Below are 24,562 nucleotides of genomic sequence, written 5' to 3' on the forward strand. Positions count from 1 at the left end.
TCTGTAAACAACTGTTGGAAAAATTACTTATGTCATGCACAAAGGAGATGTCCTAACTGACTTTCCAAAACTATAGTTTGTTAACAAGAATTTGTGGAGTGGTTGAAAAACGACTTTTAATGACTCCAACCTAAGTGTATGTAAACTACCGACTTCAACTGTAGGTATAATACAGGAAGGCACAATTTATCGTCCAATATTTACATGTGTTTTGGGGAAGGACACGAAGAGTGCAGATCTTTCAGGGATGCTCTTCAGCCACTTGCTGAGTGGTTAATTTTGACCAAACCAAATGAACCAGTGAAACTTATTGTAACAAACTCAGGTAGTAGGCAAGGTGATAAATCATATTCTGTGTGATGAAGCTTTTCGAGAGACAATTATTTTCCATTTGAAATAACTGCTATGGATATGATTGACATTTTTGGGGAGAGAATTGTGACAGCTACCATATTTCCTGCATAATTGGAATCAAAGATTACTCTTGAAATCATTAAATTAAAGATAGCCTAGTCTTTTTTCTAATTTGGGATTGTGTCATACTAAACATTAATTATGAATTGTTCATGTTGTGATGTTTTTCCCATTGTATGAAGCAATTAGAATCCTAATATGACAGCCCTTTGAGTGGATCTCAGGTAATCTGAGACCAATTGATTTATAAACTGCCACAATGGATGTAACTGCTGCAATGCACATGTTAGGGCCAGGAGACACATTATATTGTCCTGACTGGTTAATTATGCCTGACAGTTGCACATTTCAATGACAGTGACACAGTAATGCCAACCAATTTGGAAAGAACAACGGGTGCGTATGCAAAGCATATGAATCATGGATAGATATACACTACATGAAGTATGTGGACACCTGCTTGTCAAACATCTCATTCCAATATCATGGGCATTGATATGGAGTTGGTCACCCCTTGCTGCTATAACAGCCACCACTCTTCTGGGAAGGCTTTCCACTAGATGTCGGAACATTGTTGCCGGGACTTGCTTCCATTCAGACACTGATGTTGGGCTATTCGGCCTGGCTTGCAGTCGGAGTTCCAATTCATCCTAAAGGTGTTCGATGGGGTTGAGTTCAGGGCTCTGTGCAGGCCAGTCAAGTTCTTCCACACCAATCTAGACAAACCATTTCTGTATGGACTTCGCTTTGAGCATGAAGGCATTGTCATGCTGAAACAGGAAAGGGCCTTCCCCAAACACTTGCACAGAATAGTCTAGAACGTAATTGTATGCTGTAGCATTAAGATTTCCGATCACTGGAACTAAAGGTCCCTAACCATAAAAAACAGCCCCAGACCATTATTCCTTATCCACCGAACTTTACAGTTGGCACTATGCATTGGGGCAGGCAGCATTCTCCTGGCATCTGCCAAACCCATATTCGTCCATTGGACTGCCAGATGGTGAAGCCTGATTCATCACACCAGAGAACGTGTTTCCACTGCTTGTGTGCGGCTGCTCGGCCAGTTCTTGTGCTGACGTTGCTTCCAGAGGCAGTTTGGAACTCGGGAGTGAGTGTTGCAATGGAGAACAGACTATTTTTATGTGCTACGTGCTTCAGTACTCAGTGGTCCCATTCTGTGAGCTTGTGTGTCCTACCACCTTGCGGCTGAGCCGTTGTTTCTCCTAGATGTTTCCACTTCACAATAACAGCACTTTCAGTTGACCGGGGCAGCTCTAGCAGGGCAGAAATTGGACGAACTGACTTGTTGGAAAGGTGACATCCTATGATGGTGCCACGTTGAAAGTCACTGAGCTCTTCACTAAGGCCATTCTACTGCCAAATTTTGTCTATGGAGATTGCATGACCTGTGCTCGATTTTATACACCTATCAGCAACGGGTGTGGTTGAAATAGCCAAATCCACTAATTTGAATGAGTGTCCTCATACTTTTGCATATATAGTGTAGTTCTGTCCATATGTATGCCAGTGAGAAAAGGGAAATGTTCTGGGAAAATTGGCAATTTTATTAATTCAGAACATGCATCTTGAATTTCATTAAAAGATTAGGTTGAAACTAAATAAAATAAAATCACCACCAACATATGCATTGCACATTCAATAGACTCGGAAATGTGCAGGGCAGGTGCCACTGCTACCCTTTGGGTTAGATACTGGTTAATAACAGATTTATTACCAAGGTGTGACTTGGCTCCACAATACTTTTCACGGCTGCTCACTTGGATTACGGGTCTTGTAGTTTTTTGTTCAAAGTGAACTTGTTATTGTAAAGATGCGTTTTCAGAACCCATCCACTCGGACTACAACGCCAACAACCCCCCCTCGCGCGCGCCTGCGTAAACCAATCGAGGGAGCTGTTCGTATCATATAGTGCTGGTCTGTTTTCATTGATCGCTGCTCTTGTGTACTGTGTGAGGAGCGTTTTATAGAAGACACGATGGATGAAGAATTAAAATGCCCCGTTTGCGGCTCTCTTTTCAAGGATCCTATTCTTTTACCCTGCTCACACAATGTGTGTTTGGCGTGCGCCCGAAATATCATTGTACAGACCCCAGAAGGCGAAACACCTCCGCAAAGCCGTGCCTCCGGGAACTCGGACTACGATTATTTGGATATGGACAAAATGAGCATGTATAGTGAAACGGACAGCGGCTATGGATCATACACGCCGTGCCTCAAGTCTCCAAATGGGATACGGGTGTTTCCTCCGACTCTGGTGCACCGCCACTGCTCCATAACGTGTCCTCTCTGTCACCGTAGTGTCTCTCTGGATGAGCGGGGACTGAGGGGCTTCCCACGTAACCGGCTACTGGAGGCGATCGTGTCTCGTTATCAGCAGAGCCGCTCTGCCAACGTGAAATGTCAGCTGTGTGACCGCAACCCTGTCGATGCCACTGTGATGTGCGAACAGTGCGACGTGTTTTACTGCACACCATGCCAGCAGCGATGCCACCCTTCCCGTGGACCGCTGGCCAAACATCGATTACTGCCACCGACCCAATCGCCCGCGGCTGGAAGCCAGCAGATGCCCGCCGGCACCATACGCAAACAGGGAACGTGTGCAGACCATGACATGGAGAACTTTAGCATGTACTGCGTCAACTGCAAGACTCCACTGTGTATGAAGTGTCTTGAGGGTGGCAAGCACGGGAGTCATGATTTAAAACCTTTAGCTGCCATGTGGAAACAGCACAAGGTAAGGATGAAGGCGGTGGGGATGGCCTTGGCCAGCATCATAATAAGCTGCTCTGCAGCATCACATCATCACATGTCATCAAATCACTCCAACTGAGTGCATTGGGAGCCTTTACTTACAGTAATCAGGCAGCAACACTGTATGGCCTAATCACAGAGAAAGAATAAAAAGCAGCCCAGTAGCCTGACTCACCAGTGTCAGGTCACTGTTCTCCAGTTTCTATCCCAGATTGTTCCTGCCAACAGCTCTGGGTTTGCCATTTGAATTTGTGAATAGGTCACCGGCACTGTGTAACAGTGCCCCATGGTTTCCTCAGTGCCCACTACATGGTGAAGAGGAGTAGGAGGCATAGGATGCCTATAGGCAGACTGACACTATGATAGATAGTAGAGATGCACATTGAGCTATCACACCCAAATTCACCAATTAAATTGAAAGCCGAACTGGGTCACAAATCGTACATTTTGTGTGATTTGGAGAGTCCTGCGGTATTCTTCACATCAAACAGCGTGCCTCCTTCCCAGGCACTGACAAGGGTTGTTATGAGCACAGTTCCCCTTTATCACACTAGCCTACTGTCCCACAAATGGACCATGGAAATCACATACAGTAAGTGTGAAGCTGTGTTTATAAGTGACGAGCCCTATAAATACAAGATGCAGAAGTGCTTAGCTAATATATTTCCTGGAGTTGAGTGAGATCGAAACACTCCAGCATGCTGTCCATTTTGTGCTGTATTTTATGGCCAACAGTCTGTATTGACAAGAATGGGATGGTCAAGTGAGCTCTGCTCAGGTTGGAGGGAGTGTGTGTGGGTGTGTGTGTGTGTGTGTGTGTGTGTGTGTGTGTGTGTGTGTGTGTGTGTGTGTGTGTGTGTGTGTGTGTGTGTGTGTGAGAGAGAGAGAGGGGGAGAGGGAGAGGGAGAAAGAGAGGGAGGAAGAGATGGAGGGAGACATTAGGTGATGAAAAGGACATGAATGTATTGGCCTACTATTATGGCAAATTATCTCTGAGTCCTCTTGAAGCTACACTATCCCTCTTCACTGTAGATATTGGGTTGGGTCTACTCTGCATGCCTCCCCTTGAATGATTCCACTGCACCAGGCAGCTATCTATGCCACTGTCACTTGGATGGGATTTTGTTGTGACACTGGGGACTAATACAAACCTATTACTCACATTCCTTCCCATCCGCAGCTCCAGATCCACCCTCAAGCTCTGACATGCTTTCCTATCAACTGTCCTCTTCTAGGAGCTGACAGAAAACTCAGTTGAACAGATTCAACAAGCAGTCTGTTAGTTAGGGTAGGAGGGCTTGGAGATTGCAGTGTTGAAAGGAGACAGAGAGAGAGAGAGAGAACGGCTACTCCTCCGAGGATTGTTTTATGACCACAGATAGATTGTGTCTCAGAGGCAGTTGTCATCCTCCATGCTGCAGAGATCCTGATAATGGTACTGATAATGGAGACGCCTGTGTGGGCTGACCCACGTCCACTGGGAATGAGAGCCCCCATTCGTGTTTTGCTGGAACTTCAGTAGTCAATCTTATACTCCTCCTTGGGGGATGCTTTTACAAACATGATTTGAAAGTAAAGTCAAGTTGTGTTTATGTTATTTACAGTATGTCAAATGGAACAAACGGAAAACAAGGGACTGCCTTAGGGTATCAATGACATTTGTCTCCCCTTTAACAGTGACAGTGTGAGTGAGTGACAAAAATGCTTGCTGGGAATACATCATGAATATGTATTTACTAGCAGATAAGGGATTGGATGAAAAGTCACGGTAGTGAACTTTCCTATGGATGTCCTGTGGGCAGCCAAGCAGAAACACCCAGATTCAGTGTTTAGTATATTTAAAGCCCCCACACACGCACTACACACTGGTACCAAACTCTGCACATGCGTACACTAGGCCAGGGCATTGCTCACCAGGCTGCAGCAGGCATAAGCAATTGGGCCCTGCCAAGTCCAGTGAAGGGCAGCTCGCCGGCACGATGAAAAATCAAGTCGTCAAATGGAGTGTTACAACCGACTAGTACTGAGCAATTAACCGAAATGTCAGTGTTTAAAAAAAAAATGTTTTAACTTATTGACCGACATCAGAAAAGAGACATAAGATGATTGAGAGTGATAGAGAGCAGTCGCTTCGCGAGCTGCGGTATCGCTACCTGAAAATACATATGTGATTGATAGTTGGTATTCAGCAGTCATAAAAGTATGCCTTATTTACTTTGAATAACTACTAAAATAGTGACTTTATCAGACAGCACAGGCAGCAGCTCTATAGAGATGAGATGATGACTTGGAATGAAAACATAGTCACCAAATAAATCAAATGTAATATACACAACATCTGAAATATTTTATTAAAGTGAATAAATTATGTGATAAGCAGTAATGGGCAGTCTCTACCATCATGGGATTGGATTCATTGTTTTATTCCGTGTTGTTACAGCATTCAACCCACGTAATGCATAGTGCATTTAATGTAAAAAAAATTAGTATTGAATCCGAAATTGAAAAAACATTATTATTTTTTTTATTATAAAACCGAAACCGAACTGACCTCAAAAAGCACTAATCACTCAGCACTACAACTGACTCAGGTCCTTTAGTTTTGTCCTGAATTCCCAAATACCGCACATTATACATGACCACAAATAACCTTTTAGGAGATAAAAGAAACCATGGTTCCTCTCTTTTCAATTCCACATTTTGTTAAATGGGGTTGTTATCCTGTCATTAAGAGAAAGGATGACATATTGGGAAGGCCTACATTTCAACTACATCAACCTATTTATGGACCAATGTCATAGTCATGGATCGAATCTGATCAACGCATTTGTAGAGTCCTATTGGATAATGGTGGATGGGGCTACATTCCAGTGTGGTTATGTGGATAAGAATAGATACAGAAGTCTGTGGTTTTGACCATTGAAAGAGATTCACATAGGAGAGGATGCCCCCAGCTTGTGCAGTACAGTACAGTACAGTACAGTACAGGAAGGCGCTAGCCAAGTTAGAGCACAGAGTCTGGCCGGGTCAGCTGGCTGGCTGGCTAGCCTAGATTCAGATGGTACTGTAGCTAATGACAGGTTGTTCTGCTACCTCAGGCATACAGAGCCCCTCTCCCAGACCCTGCAACGGCATTGGCTCCAGAATGTAGGTTAAGTACAGCGCAGTATCTCCCATCCCATTGAATATCTGTGCTGTGCCATACTCTAGCTGCATAGTACCCAGTGCACTAGACTTGGTCCATGTTGTGTCGAATAAGCATTTGGTGATGGGGTAGCCAGGCATAAAGGATGAGTATACTGTATGTGTGCAACTACTGTAACCAAAGGCATAGGAACAGGAGAATCATTTGGAGCTATTTTTAGAGGCAAGAATGAGTGCTTGGACAAGACCTTTGTGTTGTGCGGTGTGCGCATACCTCAAGGGTTACCATGGATACATGGAGGCAAGTTACCAGACGGTTGCTGAAAATGAGGCCTAATGGATAACATGACTCTACCTTTTGAAATGTATGTAACGAGCTTCACAATATGTGATATCTCAAATAGATGTTATACATTGCGTTTATCAATGATTGTAACACTGTCACTTAGTATGAAAAAAGAAAGAGTGAATTATTCCTTGCAAATGTCATTTGTACTGGTTTTTAATATCATGAAATGTGTCCATATTCTGCATATTCATACACACAATATATTCATGTAGCAAATCCTATCAATATTTGATCAATTGTTAAGGCAATATTACTTTTACTACATTTTCGATTGAATCATCCTCTGGAGATTTTCCTAAACTGGTAAATATTGTGTGTGCTCTGATTTCATGCCTTATTTGGGTTGTTCCTAATTTGCCTGGCAGCATGTGCGCTCTCTCTGATGCTATGCTTCAAATGAAACAAGAGGCTTGGTGTAGCAGGGCTGTGCTGGCGGTGCTGTGCTGGTCTGTGTTGGGGCTGTGCTGGCCATGCTGGGCTGTGATGTCTATGTTGTAAAATATCAGTGGTGGAGTAGTGTGCCACACGGCCAGAGGATTTGTGTGAGGCTGAGCAGGGGAGGGAGATTGGTTCTGCTCTCATCCAGATGTGGAGCGCTAATGACACAGCTGCTGAGTGAGGGAGGAGAGGAACGGAGGAGATGGAGGAAAAAGAGGGGAAAGAGAAAGAGGTGGAGGCAGTGGGGCTTCCTGAATCTGACCCAGTCCTCCTGGCGTGTACCTGAGGACCTATTTGGAATCAAGGTCAACGCCGCAGATCAACACTGCAGCTATGTATTGTCTTACTCCGATCCCCAAACACTGGGTTAGAAATTGATAACACACCTTCTCCGCTACTTGAAACCCTCTGCTCTTGAATGTCACGCACATTACTGAAGTGTTCTCTCACTGATGCCATTACTGGGGCTCCTTCAGAGGAAGAATGCTGCTGACAGGAAAAATAATTCCTCTTCCTTTTTTTTCTGGAGGAAACACATTTACAATGAAGGGTACTTATTTAAAATGAGTCATTTAAATAGAGCCTCACCTTGCATCTTAGGACCCTTCCCACTGAGCACACACTGGTTGAATCAGCGCCGTTGTTCACGACATTTTAACGAAGTTACGCTGAACCAATGTGGAATAGACGTTGAATTGACGACTGTGCCCAGTGGGATACTACTCTAACAGGTTTCTCCTGCTATAACTGACCTGTCATCCTTAGTGACAGTGAAGGGGTTTGTAGGTCTACCGCTGGGGCTGTGTTCCACCACCACTAATGAGGTCACTGCCAGTTCTGAGTCACACGAGGGCAGCATCCCGATCCTAATTACACTCTGAAGTTTAATATTAGCTCATAAAGAATAACTACATCTTACAAGGGGGGCTCATGGCAAGACTGATAAAACCTTGACGATATGGGTCCCTTGATGATGTTTTCATGTTAAGCAGTAGCGTCCTTCTGGGCCATATCGAATCAAACTCTCACATTATACACTGTTAGGATAAACGAGCACAACCCAGTGAAAAGACATGAATTGGTGATATGCAGGAGGTGGTCAAGTGACAGGCTCCCACCAGCCCCCTCCCCCTAACCCCTGGAGGTCACCCTGACACAGTGTCACTGAGAGAAAAAGGGCTGAGCCGATAAACACTGGGCTGGCACTGCCCCCTTGTCTTGTCTGGAGCTGTGGCTGGGGCCCTGGTGGAAAGAAACCACACAGGGGAGCGGAATCACTCATCCCCTTGTTAGCGGCGCGGACAGACAGCTTGCTGGGCCAGATGGCACATTAATGAACCGTGGAGGGCTGGCTTGATTTGTGTCCCTCCTGAACCCGACGCACGCGGCCCACAGAGGCCCAGCCCCAGAGAAGCCCTGACTGAGACTGATAGAGAAGCCCAGAGGAATAGGGGCAGGTGGGAGGAGCGGGAGGGAGGTGGGAGGAGGGAGGTGGGAGGAGGGGGGTGTGGATCCGGGCCAGATTGATCACAGCAGGGTTGGTGTACACCATGATTACCCTTCACTCATGGTCCATGAGCCTCAGCTCAGAGCAGATCTGCGGAAAGGTTTGACCTCTAAACATGGTTTTGAGGCCCTCGTTTGAATTTGTAATCTCCTTGATTACTATGACCTCAGAGGTCGTTGCTGTGTGATTGGGTTTAAGTATGGGGTTAATTAGTTTAAATTACTGCCCATACTGTATATTTCTGGGACAATTGGCTTTAATCATAACATGTTAGAGAAGTGACATGGAGAGTGTTTTGATTCGTTTTGGATTAATACGTTTTTCATTCACAGTGTCAACTCTCCCAAGCTTTGAATGGTGTGTCGGATAAAGCCAAGGATGCCAAGGAATTCCTGATGCAGTTGAAGAACATGCTTCAGCAGATACAGGTAACATTCTCTTTTTGATTACGTGTCTTGTAGAGCAAATGAGAATATCAACATGTAGCGAAATATCAATTTAACCTGTATTCCCCATAGCCTACTTACCTGTGCCTGTCAGCTTTAGCAAATACTGAAAAGAAAGAGGAAGGAGGCTCCAGAATCATACAATGTCACTTTCTGGACTCTTTTTATTCTGCAACGAACACTGGCGCTACATCTAAAGCGCTTCTTATCGCCCGGTGGGAACAAAAGTATCTTTTTGTGACCACGCTAAGAGTTAAAGTAGGAAAGGGCTGCTGTCCACACGGACTGCCACCGCCTATCACAGCTTTTATACACTTACTGCACTGCCATGTCTTATCAGTCGCAGCAATGCTGTGTATTAAGACTCTTATTCTGGGGTTGAGGGGATTGTATTTGAGTAAAATCCCAGCTCTGCTCAGCTCAGTAGAGTTAGAGTCTCTAACCATTTTCCTCATCCTTGGACCGAGGTGCAGAGTGTAGCTAGAATAGAATTCACTATCTCATCTGCGCCTAGGTAGATTATTGATATGCAGTGGTGATGATGGAAGATTGAGCAGCAATCACTGTGGTGTTATCATATGTAATCCGCTAGTGTCCTTGCCCCGCCCCCTCCCTCCGTCCCCGTCCCCCCGTGCCCCGTCCCCCATCCCCTCTGTGCCTGGCCCTAGCACCCTGTACCTTCCTGTACCTCCTGTTCTTTTATTGAGCGATGTGTTGTGTTGTGTCCCTCGCAGGAGAACGGGGTGGAGTTCGAGGCCTGCTTGGTGGCTCAGTGTGACGCCCTGATTGAGGCTCTGACGAGGCAGAAAGCCAAGCTCCTCACCAAGGTCACCAAGGAGAGGGAGTACAAGCTCAAGGTGGGTCAGAAGGATGGACGCTGCGATGGCTGATGGATAACGACATCATGTTGACTGCCCCAGACACTTCTTCACAAGCTCAGATTGTATGTACACCGTTATCCTGGGGACAAGGTCATGTTGACCGTAACATACAGGTGGCAGGATTTAGATGGGCGGACAAACACAGCAGGACCATGGTTTATTGTTAACAATAATCACAGTACTCTCTCTGCATCAGATATGTTAACCATACTTTGCATACTTAACACAGATGATCAATAGATGCATATTATTCATATTACAACCCTAAGTAGTGATAGACTGCCTCTTTAACCTCAGCTGGCAGCTCTTTCATGACACAAAGGGCATCCAAGGTTGTGAACTTGTCTAGGCCCAGGTCGAGGTGCATCTGGACGCAGATGTCTGTCCTCTCCGCCTCCCTGTCCTCTCTTCTCCCCCTGAAGCCTCAGCTGAGGGCCTGGGTCTGAAGGCTGGCTGGTGTTAAGTTCTTAGTGAGTCACATGGATCCAAGCCCAGGCTCAATGTGCAGGCTGGGGGATTGGGGCTCCAGAGGACAGCTGTTGTGTTTAGCAGGGCTGAAGCTGAAGAGCAGCTAGGACTGTTGGAGCATCACACAGCAGAAAAAAAAGGTCTCTTCATTTCACTATGACGAAGGCTGTCAAACTGATGTGTCCTTTTCAGAAGATTACAGTGGGAAAATAAGAGCTTTATGGAGTTTAGTACACAACCATATGGTAACACCAGTAAAGAGCAATTGTCGTGACAGCATTCTGTATCAATAGCATCTTATCTCCCACAGTATGGTGGAGATAGATGGTTGGTGATTAACTTGGATTTATGACATTTTTTAGGATCACCATTAGCCAATGCCAATGGCGACAGCTAGTCATACCGGGGTCCGACGCAAAATAAAAATACATTACAGACAAAATCCAACTCACATACATTTAAGAACATGAACATGTAGTGTGTGTGTGTGTATCTATCAGTTACACATACATGTCAGTACATACACACAAACAGTAGGTCACATGGGGAAAGGCGTTGTGAGGTGTTGCTATATTTGTTTTTTTAAACCAGGTTTGCTGTTCACTAGCGCTATATGAGATGGAAGGGTGTTACATGCAATCACGGCTCTGTATAATACTGTACGTTTCCTTGAATTTCTTCAGGACCTGGGGACTGTGAAAAGACGTCTGGTGGCATGTCTGGTGGCATGTGTGTCAGTGCTGTGTGTAAATTGACTATGCAAATAATTTGGAATTTCCAACACATTATTGTTTCTTAGAAAAAAAGAAGCGGTGCAGACTGTCTTTCCTCAACTCTCAGCCAAGAGAGCCTGGATTGTTAGCTTTGTTTGATGAAGTCCTTTTTTTAGGAACAGTCGTGACGGTAATCTGTTGAGAATAACTACTTTATGTAATCTACAGGACAATGTTTTTTTTGTATCATGCAATCCCAACTGGAGGGCATTTGTTTCCCCCTGTTCAATAGTCTGGAGTGTTGTGTTTGTGTGCCGGTGAACGTCATTTTCTACTCTAATTCATTTCATCCGAGCCATTAATCTGTCAGCAGTATTTTTATCAGTGGTCTCTTTCGCCACACTACACATTCCCAGCGAGAGAGTCATTTTTGTGACTCGTGACAGTCTAGTCCAGGCATAATCCATAGACCGCTGGAGTGGCATTGTTTTAATGTTGCGTGATGTGAGGATTATATAGTAAATTCAATCTGAGTTCAAATCAAATCAAATCAAATGAATTTATATAGCCCTTCGTACATCAGCTGATATCTCAAAGTGCTGTACAGAAACCCAGCCTAAAACCCCAAACAGCAAGCAATGCATGTGAAAGAAGCACGGTGGCTAGGAAAAACTCCCTAGGAAAAACTCCCTAGAAAGGCCAAAAACCTAGGAAGAAACCTAGAGAGGAACCAGGCTATGAGGGGTGGCCAGTCCTCTTCTGGCTGTGCAGGGTGGATATTATAACAGAACATGGTCAAGATGTTAAAATGTTCATAAATGACCAGCATGGTCAAATAATAATAATCATAGTAGTTGTCGAGGGTGCAACAAGCACGTCCGGTGAACAGGTCAGGGTTCCATAGCCGCAGGCAGAACAGTTGAAACTGGAGCAGCAGCACGGCCAGGTGGACTGGGGACAGCAAGGAGTCATCATACCAGGTAGTCCTGAGGCATGGTCCTAGGGCTCAGGTCCTCCGAGAGAAAGACAGAAAGAGAGAATTAGAGAGAGCATATTTAAATTCACACAGGACACCGGATAAGACAAGAGAAATACTCCAGATATAACAGACTGACCCTAGCCCCCCGACACATAAACTACTGCAGCATAAATACTGGAGGCTGAGACAGGAGGGATCAGAAGACACTGTGGCCCCATCCGATGATACCCCCGGACAGGGCCAAACAGGCAGGATATAACCCCCCCCACTTTGCCAAAGCACAGCCCCCACACCACTAGAGGGATGTCTCCAACCACCAACTTACCGTCCTAAGACAAGGCCGAGTATAGCCCACAACGATCTCCGCCATGGCACAACCCAAGGGGTGCGCCAACCCAGACAGGAAGACCACGTCAGTGACTCAACCCACTCAAGTGACGCACCCCTCCCATGGACGGCATGGAAGAACACCAGTAAGCCAGTGACTCAGCCCCTGTAATAGGGTTAGAGGCAGAGAATCCCAGTGGAAAGAGGGGAACCGGCCAGGCACAGACAGCAAGGGCGGTTCGTTGCTCCAGCCTTTCCGTTCACCTTCACACTCCTGGGCCAGACTATACTTAATCATAGGACCTACTGAAGAGATAAGTCTTCAGTAAAGACTTAAAGGTTGAGACTGAGTCTGCGTCTCTCACATGGGTAGGCAGACCATTCCATAAAAATGGAGCTCTATAGGAGAAAGCCCTACCTCCAGCCGTTTGCTTAGAAATTCTAGGGACAATTAGGAGGCCTGCGTCTTGTGACCGTAGCGTACGTGTAGGTATGTACGGCAGGACCAAATCGGAAAGATAGGTAGGAGCAAGCCCATGTAATGCTTTGTAGGTTAGCAGTAAAACCTTGAAATCAGCCCTTGCCTTAACAGGAAGCCAGTGTAGGGAGGCTACCACTGGAGTAATATGATCACATTTTTTGGTTCTAGTCAGGATTCTAGCAGCCGTATTTAGCACTAACTGAAGTTTGTTTAGTGCTTTATCCGGGTAGCCGGAAAGTAGAGCATTGCAGTAGTCCAGCCTAGAAGTAACAAAAGCATGGATACATTTTTCTGCGTTATTTTTGGACAGAAAGTTTCAGATTTTTGCAATGTTACGTAGATGGAAAAAAGCTGTCCTTGAAACAGTCTTGATATGTTCTTCAAAAGAGAGATCAGGGTCCAGAGTAACGCCGAGGTCCTTCACAGTTTTATTTGAGACGACTGTACAACCATCCAGATTAATTGTCAGATTCAACAGAAGATCTCTTTGTTTCTTGGGACCTAGAACAAGCATCTCTGTTTTGTCCGAGTTTAAAAGTAGAAAGTTTGCAGCCATCCACTTCTTTATGTCTGAAACACAGGCTTCTAGCGAGGGCAATTTTGGGGCTTCACCATGTTTCATTGAAATGTACAGCTGTGTGTCGTCCGCATAGCAGTGAAATTTAACATTATGTTTTCGAATGACATCCCCAAGAGGTAAAATATATAGTGAAAACAATAGTGGTCCTAAAACGGAACCTTGAGGAACACCGAAATTTACAATTGATTTGTCAGAGGACAAACCATTCACAGAGACAAACTGATATCTTTCCGACAGATAAGATCTAAACCAGGCCAGAACTTGTCCATGTAGACCAATTTGGGTTTCCAATCTCTCCAAAAGAATGTGGTGATCGATGGTATCAAAAGCGGCACTAAGATCTAGGAGCACGAGGACAGATGCAGAGCCTCGGTCTGACGTCATTAAAAGGTCATTTACCACCTTCACCAGTGCAGTCTCAGTGCTATGATGGGGTCTAAAACCAGACTGAAGCGTTTCGTATACATTGTTTGTCTTCAGGAAGGCAGTGAGTTGCTGTGCAACAGCTTTTTCAAATTTTTTTGAGAGGAATGGAAGATTCGATATAGGCCGATAGTTTTTTATAATTTCTGGATCAAGATTCGGCTTTTTCAAGAGAGGCTTTATTACTGCCACTTTTAGTGAGCTTGGTACACATCCGGTGGATAGAGAGCCGTTTATTATGTTCAACATAGGAGGGCCAAGCACAGGAAGCAGCTCTTTCAGTAGTTTAGTTGGAATAGGGTCCAGTATGCAGCTTGAGGGTTTGGAGGCCATGATTATTTGTTGTTATATATCATTTGATTTACCTAGATGTATATTAATTATGATTTGATTGACATGACTGTTCCAGACTGTCCTCTGGTCTGTTTATATTTTGGGGTTATTTTATTCCGTCTACTATTCAGGAATGCTCATTCTATGCTTATTTCATTTGTAATATTTTTCATGGATTTATTTAAATAATGAAACCGGTTGACAGGTGAATCATTTATGAACATTTAATTCATGATAGGCTAATGGCCTGAATGTGTCAGTGGCTTAATCTAATTATTTCTTACATTAGTTTTGAATTCTAAGGCTTCATTTGATTAAATACCTTCCAATTAATCAACCTTTTCTGACCTTTCCATTTATAATCTTATAAACACAAATATCCATACTTTTTCACAAAATGCAAAGGTAAGTTAAAAACACATGAGCAAGTATAAGTGGTCTACCCAAACAAAGGCTCATAAAATGTTGACAGTCCACTGAATTTCAATTAGCTGTGAATGAATGGCTTTGACACCCGCCCAAATCCATTTTCCCCAGTGCTTTGTGTTTAGCCAGAAGGAAAAACGCGCGTGTGTGTGTGTGTGTGTGTGTGTGTGTGTGTGTGTGTACGTGTGCATGTGTGTGTGTCTGTATGTGTGTGTGAAATGCCTGCCCAGTGTAAATATTACATTAAAGGGTGCCCGTCTGTGTCCTCCTGGCTTCTTCTGTGTTCAGGTGGTGCGTGACCAGATCACACACTGCACTATGAAGCTGCGTCAGACCACGGGCATGATGGAGTATTGTCTGGAGGTGATCAAAGAGAATGACCCCAGTGGCTTCCTGCAGGTACAGTAGTGATGTATGGATGAATGGGGCTGGAGCTCTGCTCGTAGGCTGTATCATGTTTGAAGGTAAGGCCCAGGCAGGACGGCAGGCAGGCTCAGGGTCAGGCAGAGGTCGGTCATCCAGAGTAGTGGGGCAAAGGTACAGGAGGGCAGGCAGACTCAGGGTCAGGGCAGGCAGAAAGGACAAAACTGGGAAAACTGGAAAACAGGAATATAGACAAGGCAGGAGCAAGGGGAAAACCGCTGGTAGGTTAGAGGAACAAAACGGGCGACACCTGGAGGAGGGTGGAGACAATCACAAAGAGAGGTGAAACAGATTAGGGCGTCACAGGCTGTGGATGAGGCTAGCCTGCCTGCCTCTCACACAAATGAGACTTCCCTCACATTCCCCTCAGATGTCCTTGTTTCCTACTGCTAAAGGCTAAGGCCAACAACTATTTTTCCCAAACATTTTTCCTAAAACGGGTTGAAAACAAATCATTTAAAGATCATTAGAAAACTCTAGCCATAAAAATTCTTAACATCAAGACTTCTATATTTTACTATGCTAATAAATATTGATTCAGAGTGCATACGATAAGCTTGTAGCAAGATGTTGATTAAAATGTGTTGTTGGCTAAATGTGAATGAAGATATTGATACTTAATAGGCAATAAAAAGGTTAACCTGATAATGATTAACATTGGTACGTGACACCCTCATCGAGTTAAACGTTGATGTGTTATATTTAGTTCCTCTCACCATTAGCTGGAAGCCTTTGATTCTCCTCTTTTCTTTAAAAGAACGGTCTGAATAAGACGAAATAGAGATGAAAGACTCTCTTCTGTAAATTGGTGCTTCCCTCCCCCCTTGAAATGTTTATGATGTATTGATTGTACAGTTTCTTCTAACCCCTGAACAAAATCTGTGCTCTGTATCATAAAAGCTTATATAAATCCTTACAAAAGCTGGTAACCTACAGGGTTGGCTATTCCTTAATGCAGCACATTTCCAGCTGGCATTTTTCCAGAAGCACAAAGCCTCAGAGAAACCATAAAAGTCCATTAAAACCATGTTGCACTTTGTAATAGTATATTACACTGTAGCTGAATCTTTTAGTGGAGTTGTAGCTGGTTTGAAGCGGTTCTCCCCTACTGTGTGTCTCTATGTAGATCTCAGATGCGCTGATCAAACGTGTGACGTCGTCTCAGGACCAGTGGGTCAAAGGGGCTTTGGAGCCCAAGGTGGGCCCCGAGTTTGACCTGACCCTGAACACAGACCCCCTGCTGCAGACCATACTACAGCTGGACTTTGTCCAGAGCAAAGGTAACCAATATGTGTTCATTTCTAAGTCATATTCATATACTTGCTACTGTTTGCGTAGTGTGAGTCTATTCATACACATTTTCATACAGTATATTGTTACATTGTTAGATAGTCTTGCAGTGGACTCATCTTTCAAGTGTGTCTGTAATGTATTTTTTGTATGGCTGTTCAGCAGTTAAGTAGACGCACTTGTCTCTTGTGAAATGCATCACCTGTACTCATTCTGTGCTTTATAGCTTGTTGAAGTGGTAGAAATGCTTTAGCAAAACTGACCAAAAAGGTCTCCATGCTTCACACTCCAAATGCTTAGTTGATGTGAGCAAGTTCAATATTCTGAGTATCTGATTAAGACATACTATGTGTCCACAGCAATTTTTTCATGAGTCTATTTAAATATTGTGCTTGACTAAACCTGAGGAAGATTTGTAGTGTACAGTATACCCCCTGGCAATGTCCTAGAATACCAGGATATATTTTTCATATAAATACGATGTATTTCAATTCGCTCCAACACGTTTCCATATCTGTCTACTGAAGCAGACAAGATTTTCCCATACACAGTTACCAACTTAGTCTGTTCCAAATACAACGTCATATAAAACCAAATGAGATTTGAAACCATGGGAAATGTAACCAGCATTCCCCTGAGAAAGCACAGTAGTTGATCAGTTCCACTATGTTGCAAACTAAGTCGAGCACCACACATCAACCCATGTCCAATATCATGTTTCAGATATTCAGGAGACTCCATTATTGAAACAAATGCATGCATGTGGATTGAAAGAGACGGAGAGCGCAGGAGGTATTTCAGAGTTGCTATATGATCATCCAAATCCCCTTTTCCTCCTTGAGACCTGCCAGCCCACACCAGCCCACCACGTTAAGAGGATAGAGTGCTCTCCTCCCATGCATGTTTTACCGTACTCTTCCCTTACAATATTCTCACCTGCCTGACAACAACAACTATCAACCACAACCTATCCATGCAGAGATAGCTGTTAACTCCTCTGTGGTGTTCCTGCCATCCGTTTCTATTCAAGTGGAGTCTGCCACGGTGCCCCCGGCCCCTCTGCTACAGCTGGAGAAGTGCTGCACCCGCAACAACAGTGCCACCCTGGCCTGGAGGGTCACTGTGCCCCCTAGCAACCCCATCGAAGGCTACATCCTGGAGCTGGACGACGGCAACGGGGGTCAATACAGGGTCAGATAATCCTTCACTTCACACATTAGAGAACGTGTCATCATGTCCGACGCTCCATGTAGTCTGACACTAGGATGGAGCACTTCACGCTCGGGTGTTTTAGCAGTAGATTAAGTCAAAGAATGTAAACGTTTGATGCTCATTATGCAATGAAAGGTTTGCATGAGCTGTCTTTTATTTAGCCAGGCTCATTTCAATATGCGTAATACAGTTCCACTGTAATTGTATGTGCAGCAGGGTGTCCTACCCGTTTCCTATAGATTACAGTTGTCGCCTCTGCAACGTATTTTATTATTCATAGTGCACATGCTGCAGTCAGAGCTCTAACTAACGCCAGATGGTCCTGTGCTGTACTGTATGTCTCTGTGTCCCAGGAGGTGTATGTAGGGAAGGAGACCGTGTGCACTGTGGACGGCCTCCACTTCAACAGCTCCTACAACGCCAGAGTCAAGGCCTACAACTCCACCGGGGTGGGGCCCTATAGCAAGACTGTGGTGCTGAAGACATCTGATGGTGGGTGTTCTGTATTCTCTCACTTTGTGTTGACCTAACTGTAGACATGAAAGGGAAGGAAGAGAACCCCCCGCCCCACCCAACTGGGGACCGACAAAGCCTCGCCCTCCCATCAACGCTCTTGTTTGTGTCCTTAACTACGGAGTTCTAATCCACAGAAATGGTATCCCAGATCCCACTTTAATGGAAGGCGACTGGTGCAATCTGTCACTGTCCTGGCTGGGTGTGGTGGTACTAGTCAGCTCTGGGTCCCCAGAAACCTCCAGGTTTAGAGCAGTAAACACCATGCCAGAGCCAGAGCTGAAGGAGCTCCACTAAAGAAATGTCCAGTCCAGATATAGGGCTGACAGACAGTGGAAGTGGTCTCGCAGTTTAGCAAAGTATCACAGCGAGAGCATGCCAGACTGTGATTACTCTAGCCTGCCAGCTGTCAGCGCATTGCCGTGCTCTCCCCATCCATCCCTCCACTCCCCATCCTAGCCTTACACTCAATCAATGGCATCAACTGCCTATCCTCTCTCCCTCTCCTCCCTCTCCCTGTCCTCCCATTACTGGGATGGGGAGTGGAGGGATGGACAGGGAGCGGGAGAGAGGATAGGCTGTTGATGCCATTGATTGCGCTGACAGAGCAGCAGGACAAGGAGAGAGTTTAGACTGAGCAGAGAACAGGCGGCTCCAACTCTGCCTCTGCCAGCTGCAATAACAATGGATCTCTGCGTGTGGAGGCCTTAGTGAGTGCCTGTCGTGTGCCAGTTAACTGTTTATTCTAACATAGCAGTGCCTCTTTGAGGAATGGGGCTAATTAAGGCAATACACTGCAATGGTTTGATACAGCAGTGCCTTATGGGCAAGGAGCTACTGAATTAAAATTAATCCAGTGCTTGACTTTTAAATGAGAAGTAGAATTTTTCATTGTGGTGCTTTGTGAATATTTCATGTGCCATCTCACAGTATGCAGCCCAGCATGGGGTCCTAGCTGACTGTGCCATTCTATAATGGCATCATGTTTCATGCTTTCATGGGGCTCCATCCTCCAATGAGGTTCACTCAGACAGCCATGGCCTAGAGACCTGGAAATGCTCTTATCTTGCTCTGACTCCTCCTACTGCTCTACTTTGTCTCTCCTGCAGTGGCCTGGTTCACCTTCGACCCCACCTCGGCTCACAGGGACATCATATTGACCAATGAGAACCGGACAGTGAGCTGCAACAGCTACGATGATCGTGTGGTCCTGGGGACAGCCGCCTTCTCCAAGGGGGTCCATTACTGGGAGCTCAGGGTGGATCGCTATGACAACCACCCGGACCCTGCGTTCGGGGTGGCGAGGATCAATACGATGAAGGACATGATGCTGGGGAAGGATGATAAGGCCTGGGCCATGTACGTGGACAACAACCGCAGCTGGTTCATGCACAACAACTCCCACACCAACAGGTAGGTGACACATCTCTGGGGAGGAAGGCTGACTCCTGCTCCTCCACAGCTTCAGAGTTTAGAAATAGCCATCATGTGCTTTGTGTGTCATACTGTCAGGACTAAAACACGTATGCACTTACAATACTTGGCAGGCAGTATCAGACCTCAGGATAAGACCCAGTTGCAGACCGTTTGAAGTAACAAAAGTGTATTACAAAAACAGGGGGGGGCAGGCAAATGACAGGTCAAGGACAGGCAGAGGTCAGTAATCCAGAGCAGAGTCCGAAAGGTACAGAACGACAGGCAGGTTCAGGGCAGGCAGAATGGTCAAAACCAGGAAAACTAGAAAACAGGGACTAGAGCGAAAACAGGAGTACAGGAAAAACCGCTGGTAGGCTTGACGAGACAAGACGAACTGGCAACAGACAAACAGAGAACACAGGTATACATACACAGGGGATAATGGGGCAAATGGGCGACACCTGGAGGGGGGTGGAGACAAGCACAAAGACAGGTGAAACAGATCAGGGTGTGACAGGCAGTTAGTTGGAAATGGAAGAGATTATTCTCAGGGCAGTGCTCTTGTGTTTTGTGAATATCCGTTTTGATTAAATTTGACACAGGGTAACATAGAGTAATATTACACATAGATTCAAAGACAAAGAGGCCACAGGCTTAGCAACCTACAGTAGCCCCAGGGACATGAATATCCAGAGCAGAATCCTCCTTCCTCGTTAAACCAATAATACAGTAGTAGTTACTATTTTCAGTCGCTGATTAAAGAGTTTCCCTGTTTTTGTCTTTCATAGCACATCATCTTTTTGTTTCTCCAACCTCATTATTTATCTTCCTGCCAGCTGTTAAGTTGGAGCCTATCAACCAAAATGACTCACTCATTTCCCTCATTAAAGTGCCAACGATACATGTACTGTATGTCAGGTAATCATCAAAGGCTGATCGTGCCGCAATCCTGCTTGTTTGTTTCTTTAGCCTAGCGGATTTCTCTGGAACCCCCTGTTAGCTTTGTGACATAGCTGTTTGACTGGGGGCACACTTTCACACTTCCACCATTTTGTTGTTTGAGCTGCTCACTCTCAAAAACAAAAACACTGCTGGCTTTTGGGGTTTCCAATGAGTTGACTGGTTTGAGTGTAACTATTTACATACGGCTTTGCACTGCCAAAGTGTTTCAGATGTTTGGATATGGATGCATTTATTGACTTAGTGCCTAAGGTTGTTTTCTTTATCCTATTGGAAGGGAGAAAAGATATACACCCTGAAGGAGAAGCTTGGGAATGTTTTCATATATTTGTTAGACTACAAGTATTCCAAATATATTAGGGATTTACTGTACATCAATTCACACATAACCTACATACAAACACGAAAGATTTAGCAATTAGGTCAAATCTAATGTCTTGAATAGAGGAAACGATTATCCGCTCAAAGCCATTTGCTCCGAACTGTATTTGGACTTATTGGGATCCCTCTACCCATCTCAGATCCCAGACCACTCTCAAAGGGCCTGTGTGATCTGTTTTGATAGAGTACATTAAGCCTAGACTCTGTGTGTGTGTGTGTGCGTGTGTGTGTGTGTGTGTGTGTGTGTGTGTGTGTGTGTGTGTGTGTGTGTGTGTGTGTGTGTGTGTGTGTGTGTGTGTGTGTGTGTGTGTGTGTGTGTGTGTGTGTGTGTTCTGCAGGGCCGAGGGGGGCATCTCCAAGGGTGCCACTGTGGGCATCCTGCTGGACCTGAACAAGTACACTCTAACGTTCTTCATCAACAAAGAGCAGCATGGCCCCGTGGCCTTTGAGAACCTGGAGGGAGTCTTCATGCCTGCTGTCAGCATCAACAGAAATGTCCAGGTGAGCACTGATAGTCAGAGAGCTGATTAGATTTCAGAAAATCATTCAGATAGTTTTGTCTCGAAATTCAAGGATTATTTTATCAATGAAATGAATCTCCAGATTAAGGATATGCTAAACTGCATAGGCTGTACACACATATATATATATATTTCAATTGTTACTAACCAGCAAATATACATCATGCTGAGTTAATGAGCTCTGTGGTTCAAATCCTGGACCTCGAGTCAGCAGTTTAATCTGTCATGATCTCATTTGGAACTGTTTGTCCTTCGCAGGTCACCCTACTAACAGGAATGGAGGTGCCAAAGAATATTAAGCAGCAGTAGCCTCCCAAGGTGTCTAGGCACAGTCCCACCAATGTCAACATGGATTCCTCCTGCGCCCCCCCTTAGTACTACTGTATATCTTATGCTGTTCAATGCCTATGATCAAATATCACCCTTAGAGGGAATCTTATATACAAGGGACTTTTGTACATCAATTATATTGTTTTTTAAAATAATTTTCAAAGTCTTAATTTCATCTCAATCCTTACAATCAGATTCTGTGTTTACAGTCAAAATGCCACCGGGTGCTTTAATGAAGTGCATCTCTGGAACAAAATCCCATACTAGGGTAGAGTCATGAGATGCCCTACAGTACAATGTCTCTACTGTATTCATCTTCTTCTCTCAGGTTAGTTCATAGAGAGTTTGTATACTCCTATTTCTTTAGAGGAAACTGAACGTCAGCCTATCTAACTCATAAGTAGAGATTAATAGAGCTTTTCTCAGACATATTATTGGTGATATACTGTACTGTCTTTACAAAGCCTTGCCAGAGTTGGAGTAAATACAATTTCAATTCTGGTCAATTGAAAATTACGTGTTGGGGGTTTTATACCCTATAAATTCCATTTCATGAAATTGAAATGGATTTCACCCCAGCCTCGCTTTCAATAAGAGAGTAAAGGTGGTCAGATCAGTATAAAGGACAAATCAGTATAAGGGACAAATCAGAGGACAAACTGTATCTTATCAAACACAAAATTCTGTCGCTAGAGGACAAATCTTGGTTCGAAGTGAAGCCAAACCACTGTGACATTGAGATGTAACATTGCCATGTATATTTTGTCAAACTATCTACATACAGTAGATAGTATCTTCTTTCAAAGTATTTATTGTTTAATGCATTGACTTTTACTACACTATTGAAATATTTATTAAGAGGGTGTATGCTCATGTGATGTTTGAATGAACAGGTATTGTTAAAGGTATTTTAAATCAGTTAAAAGTATTGTATTGACAGACCACCAGAGGGTCAAGTTTGCATGATATGTAAGGAAACTGTAAATACGACTATCTCCCAAGCATGTATTCTAAGCTAACTAGTTTACTTAAAACTCTATCTGTATATAGTAAAACAATGCACAACAGTGCTATGCGGAAGCTTTTCAGACGACCTATTACAGTACAATAACAGTTTGCCCCCTAGAGTTTGAGTTAGCATTACACATTCATTTCACCACAGTATATCTTTTACCTTTATGTGACAAGTTAAATCATTTTATGGGGCTAAAGCATATTAACATGCCATGGCAGATGACAAAATGAATGAAGAGGGTTAAGCAGTGCATTTGTGATTTGTCAGAAGGAATCTTTATGGAATTGTAGATACTACGCAGGTTTATTATCCCACATTTACATTTGACCATGTCCTCATTATGTTTGAGTTCACGTACTGGTATATCATTAATCTGCATTAGATGGAGTTAGGAGTTTTGTATTATATTCTTTAATTATAATTTTGTGAACATCCTGATCTCTTTCTGCTAGTTAAAGTGTTGCTTCAAAGTAATGTGCCCTTAATCCAAAATGGTAATATGTTGTTGGATTAAGGATACCAAAGCTATTGCCATTAGAAGAAGATTCTGCTCAGAGTCTGTGTTGAAGCACTGTGGTACACTATTGGTGAAAATGATTTGTACTGCTCTTGTAATATTTTCTCTTTGTAAAAACACCAAATATAGTACTGGCATTTTTTAATAGTCTTTAAATCTAATATGGGGGTTATTTAGCTGTGTTAATGGTGTTTTCTGAACAGAACCATTGCCTTGTACATTAAACATGTTGATATGATGTAGAGCAGACTGTCTGATGGAACTAAAGTATGTCCAAAGCTAAAATGTGGAGGTGACCATTCCTGGGGTAAATAGAATGGATGGGAAATGTACATGAAATGTTGACAGCTGTTAGGCTGGACTGATAATTGGCTAGAGCCATTTTGTATAGAGAAAAGCCAATGCATCAGGTTCCAGCGTGTATTGAGTTATTAAATGTCTCCAAGTGAATGTTCTCAATTACAGAACCATCCCTTTTATGAAGACATTCGTATAAAACGGAATTAGTGCTTGTGACGGCAACTACAGTATAGGGAAGTGTGAGGTGTAACAGACCCCAAAGGCAAACAAAATGGGGTCCATGTAGCCTCTCAGCAATCACTATGGAAATGGCACAAAAAAACACTGCAGGTGCAGACCATAATATCAAAAGAACCTTAGTAGTAAATGCAGATAGTAGTTTATCCTCTCTAAGTGTTGTATATTAGTGTGTTTGGCATGGATTTCCCTTCCCCAACATGGTAGCCTGCTTCTGAATGTGAACCCCCAAAAAAGAACCAAAAAATTGTGCTAGAAAGTCACTACTGTCAGATTACGTTTGCATTTGAATCTTTTTATTTTTCCCATGTTTACTGTTCCCACCCTGACTATGGCATGTGGGGGGAGGAGATGTTGCAGTGTCTGTGGGGCATCTCTCTCTTCTAAAGGCAGGCACGCATCTCATGCCCTGTGGTGCCTGTTGCCCTCACTGCCACACTACCAGAGAACTAGGCCGGGTGCAACACCAAACCTCATGGGGAATGTCAACTGGTCCTTTAGGACACTGTGGCATCTATGTCCACAGTATGTGTCCACAAAAAGCTGTGCTTCTTTTTCTAGAATTCTGTTCATGTGTATGTATGTTCTTTAGTTCTCATCTCTCCTACAATGTAAACGTTTTGTACTTCTAAGTGGTTTGTATATGAAATGCGTTGTACTTGGCATTGTTTTCATATTATACAGTGTAAAAGAAAAGCAAAAAGCAATGTATTTTTTTTCCTTTTTTAAAATTAATAAATTAGTAACTGTGATGAAATATGAA

General features: G+C 44.1%; 1 protein-coding gene across 1 annotated transcript; it reads left to right on the forward strand.

The window, feature by feature from the left end:
* Nucleotides 1-2,328: 2,328 nt before the first annotated feature.
* trim67 (tripartite motif containing 67) lies at nt 2,329-24,562 on the forward strand. Its single transcript, XM_014205170.2, has 10 exons — nt 2,329-3,172; nt 8,960-9,055; nt 9,808-9,930; nt 14,973-15,083; nt 16,234-16,387; nt 17,428-17,588; nt 17,963-18,101; nt 19,232-19,535; nt 21,218-21,380; nt 21,659-24,562. Exons 1-10 carry the CDS (start codon nt 2,414-2,416, stop codon nt 21,707-21,709), a joined length of 2,061 nt encoding a protein of 686 aa, XP_014060645.1. The 5' UTR covers nt 2,329-2,413; the 3' UTR covers nt 21,710-24,562.

Source organism: Salmo salar, chromosome 06, assembly GCF_965601325.2.
Source record: "Salmo salar chromosome 06, fSalSal1, whole genome shotgun sequence".
Taxonomy (NCBI): domain Eukaryota; kingdom Metazoa; phylum Chordata; class Actinopteri; order Salmoniformes; family Salmonidae; genus Salmo; species Salmo salar.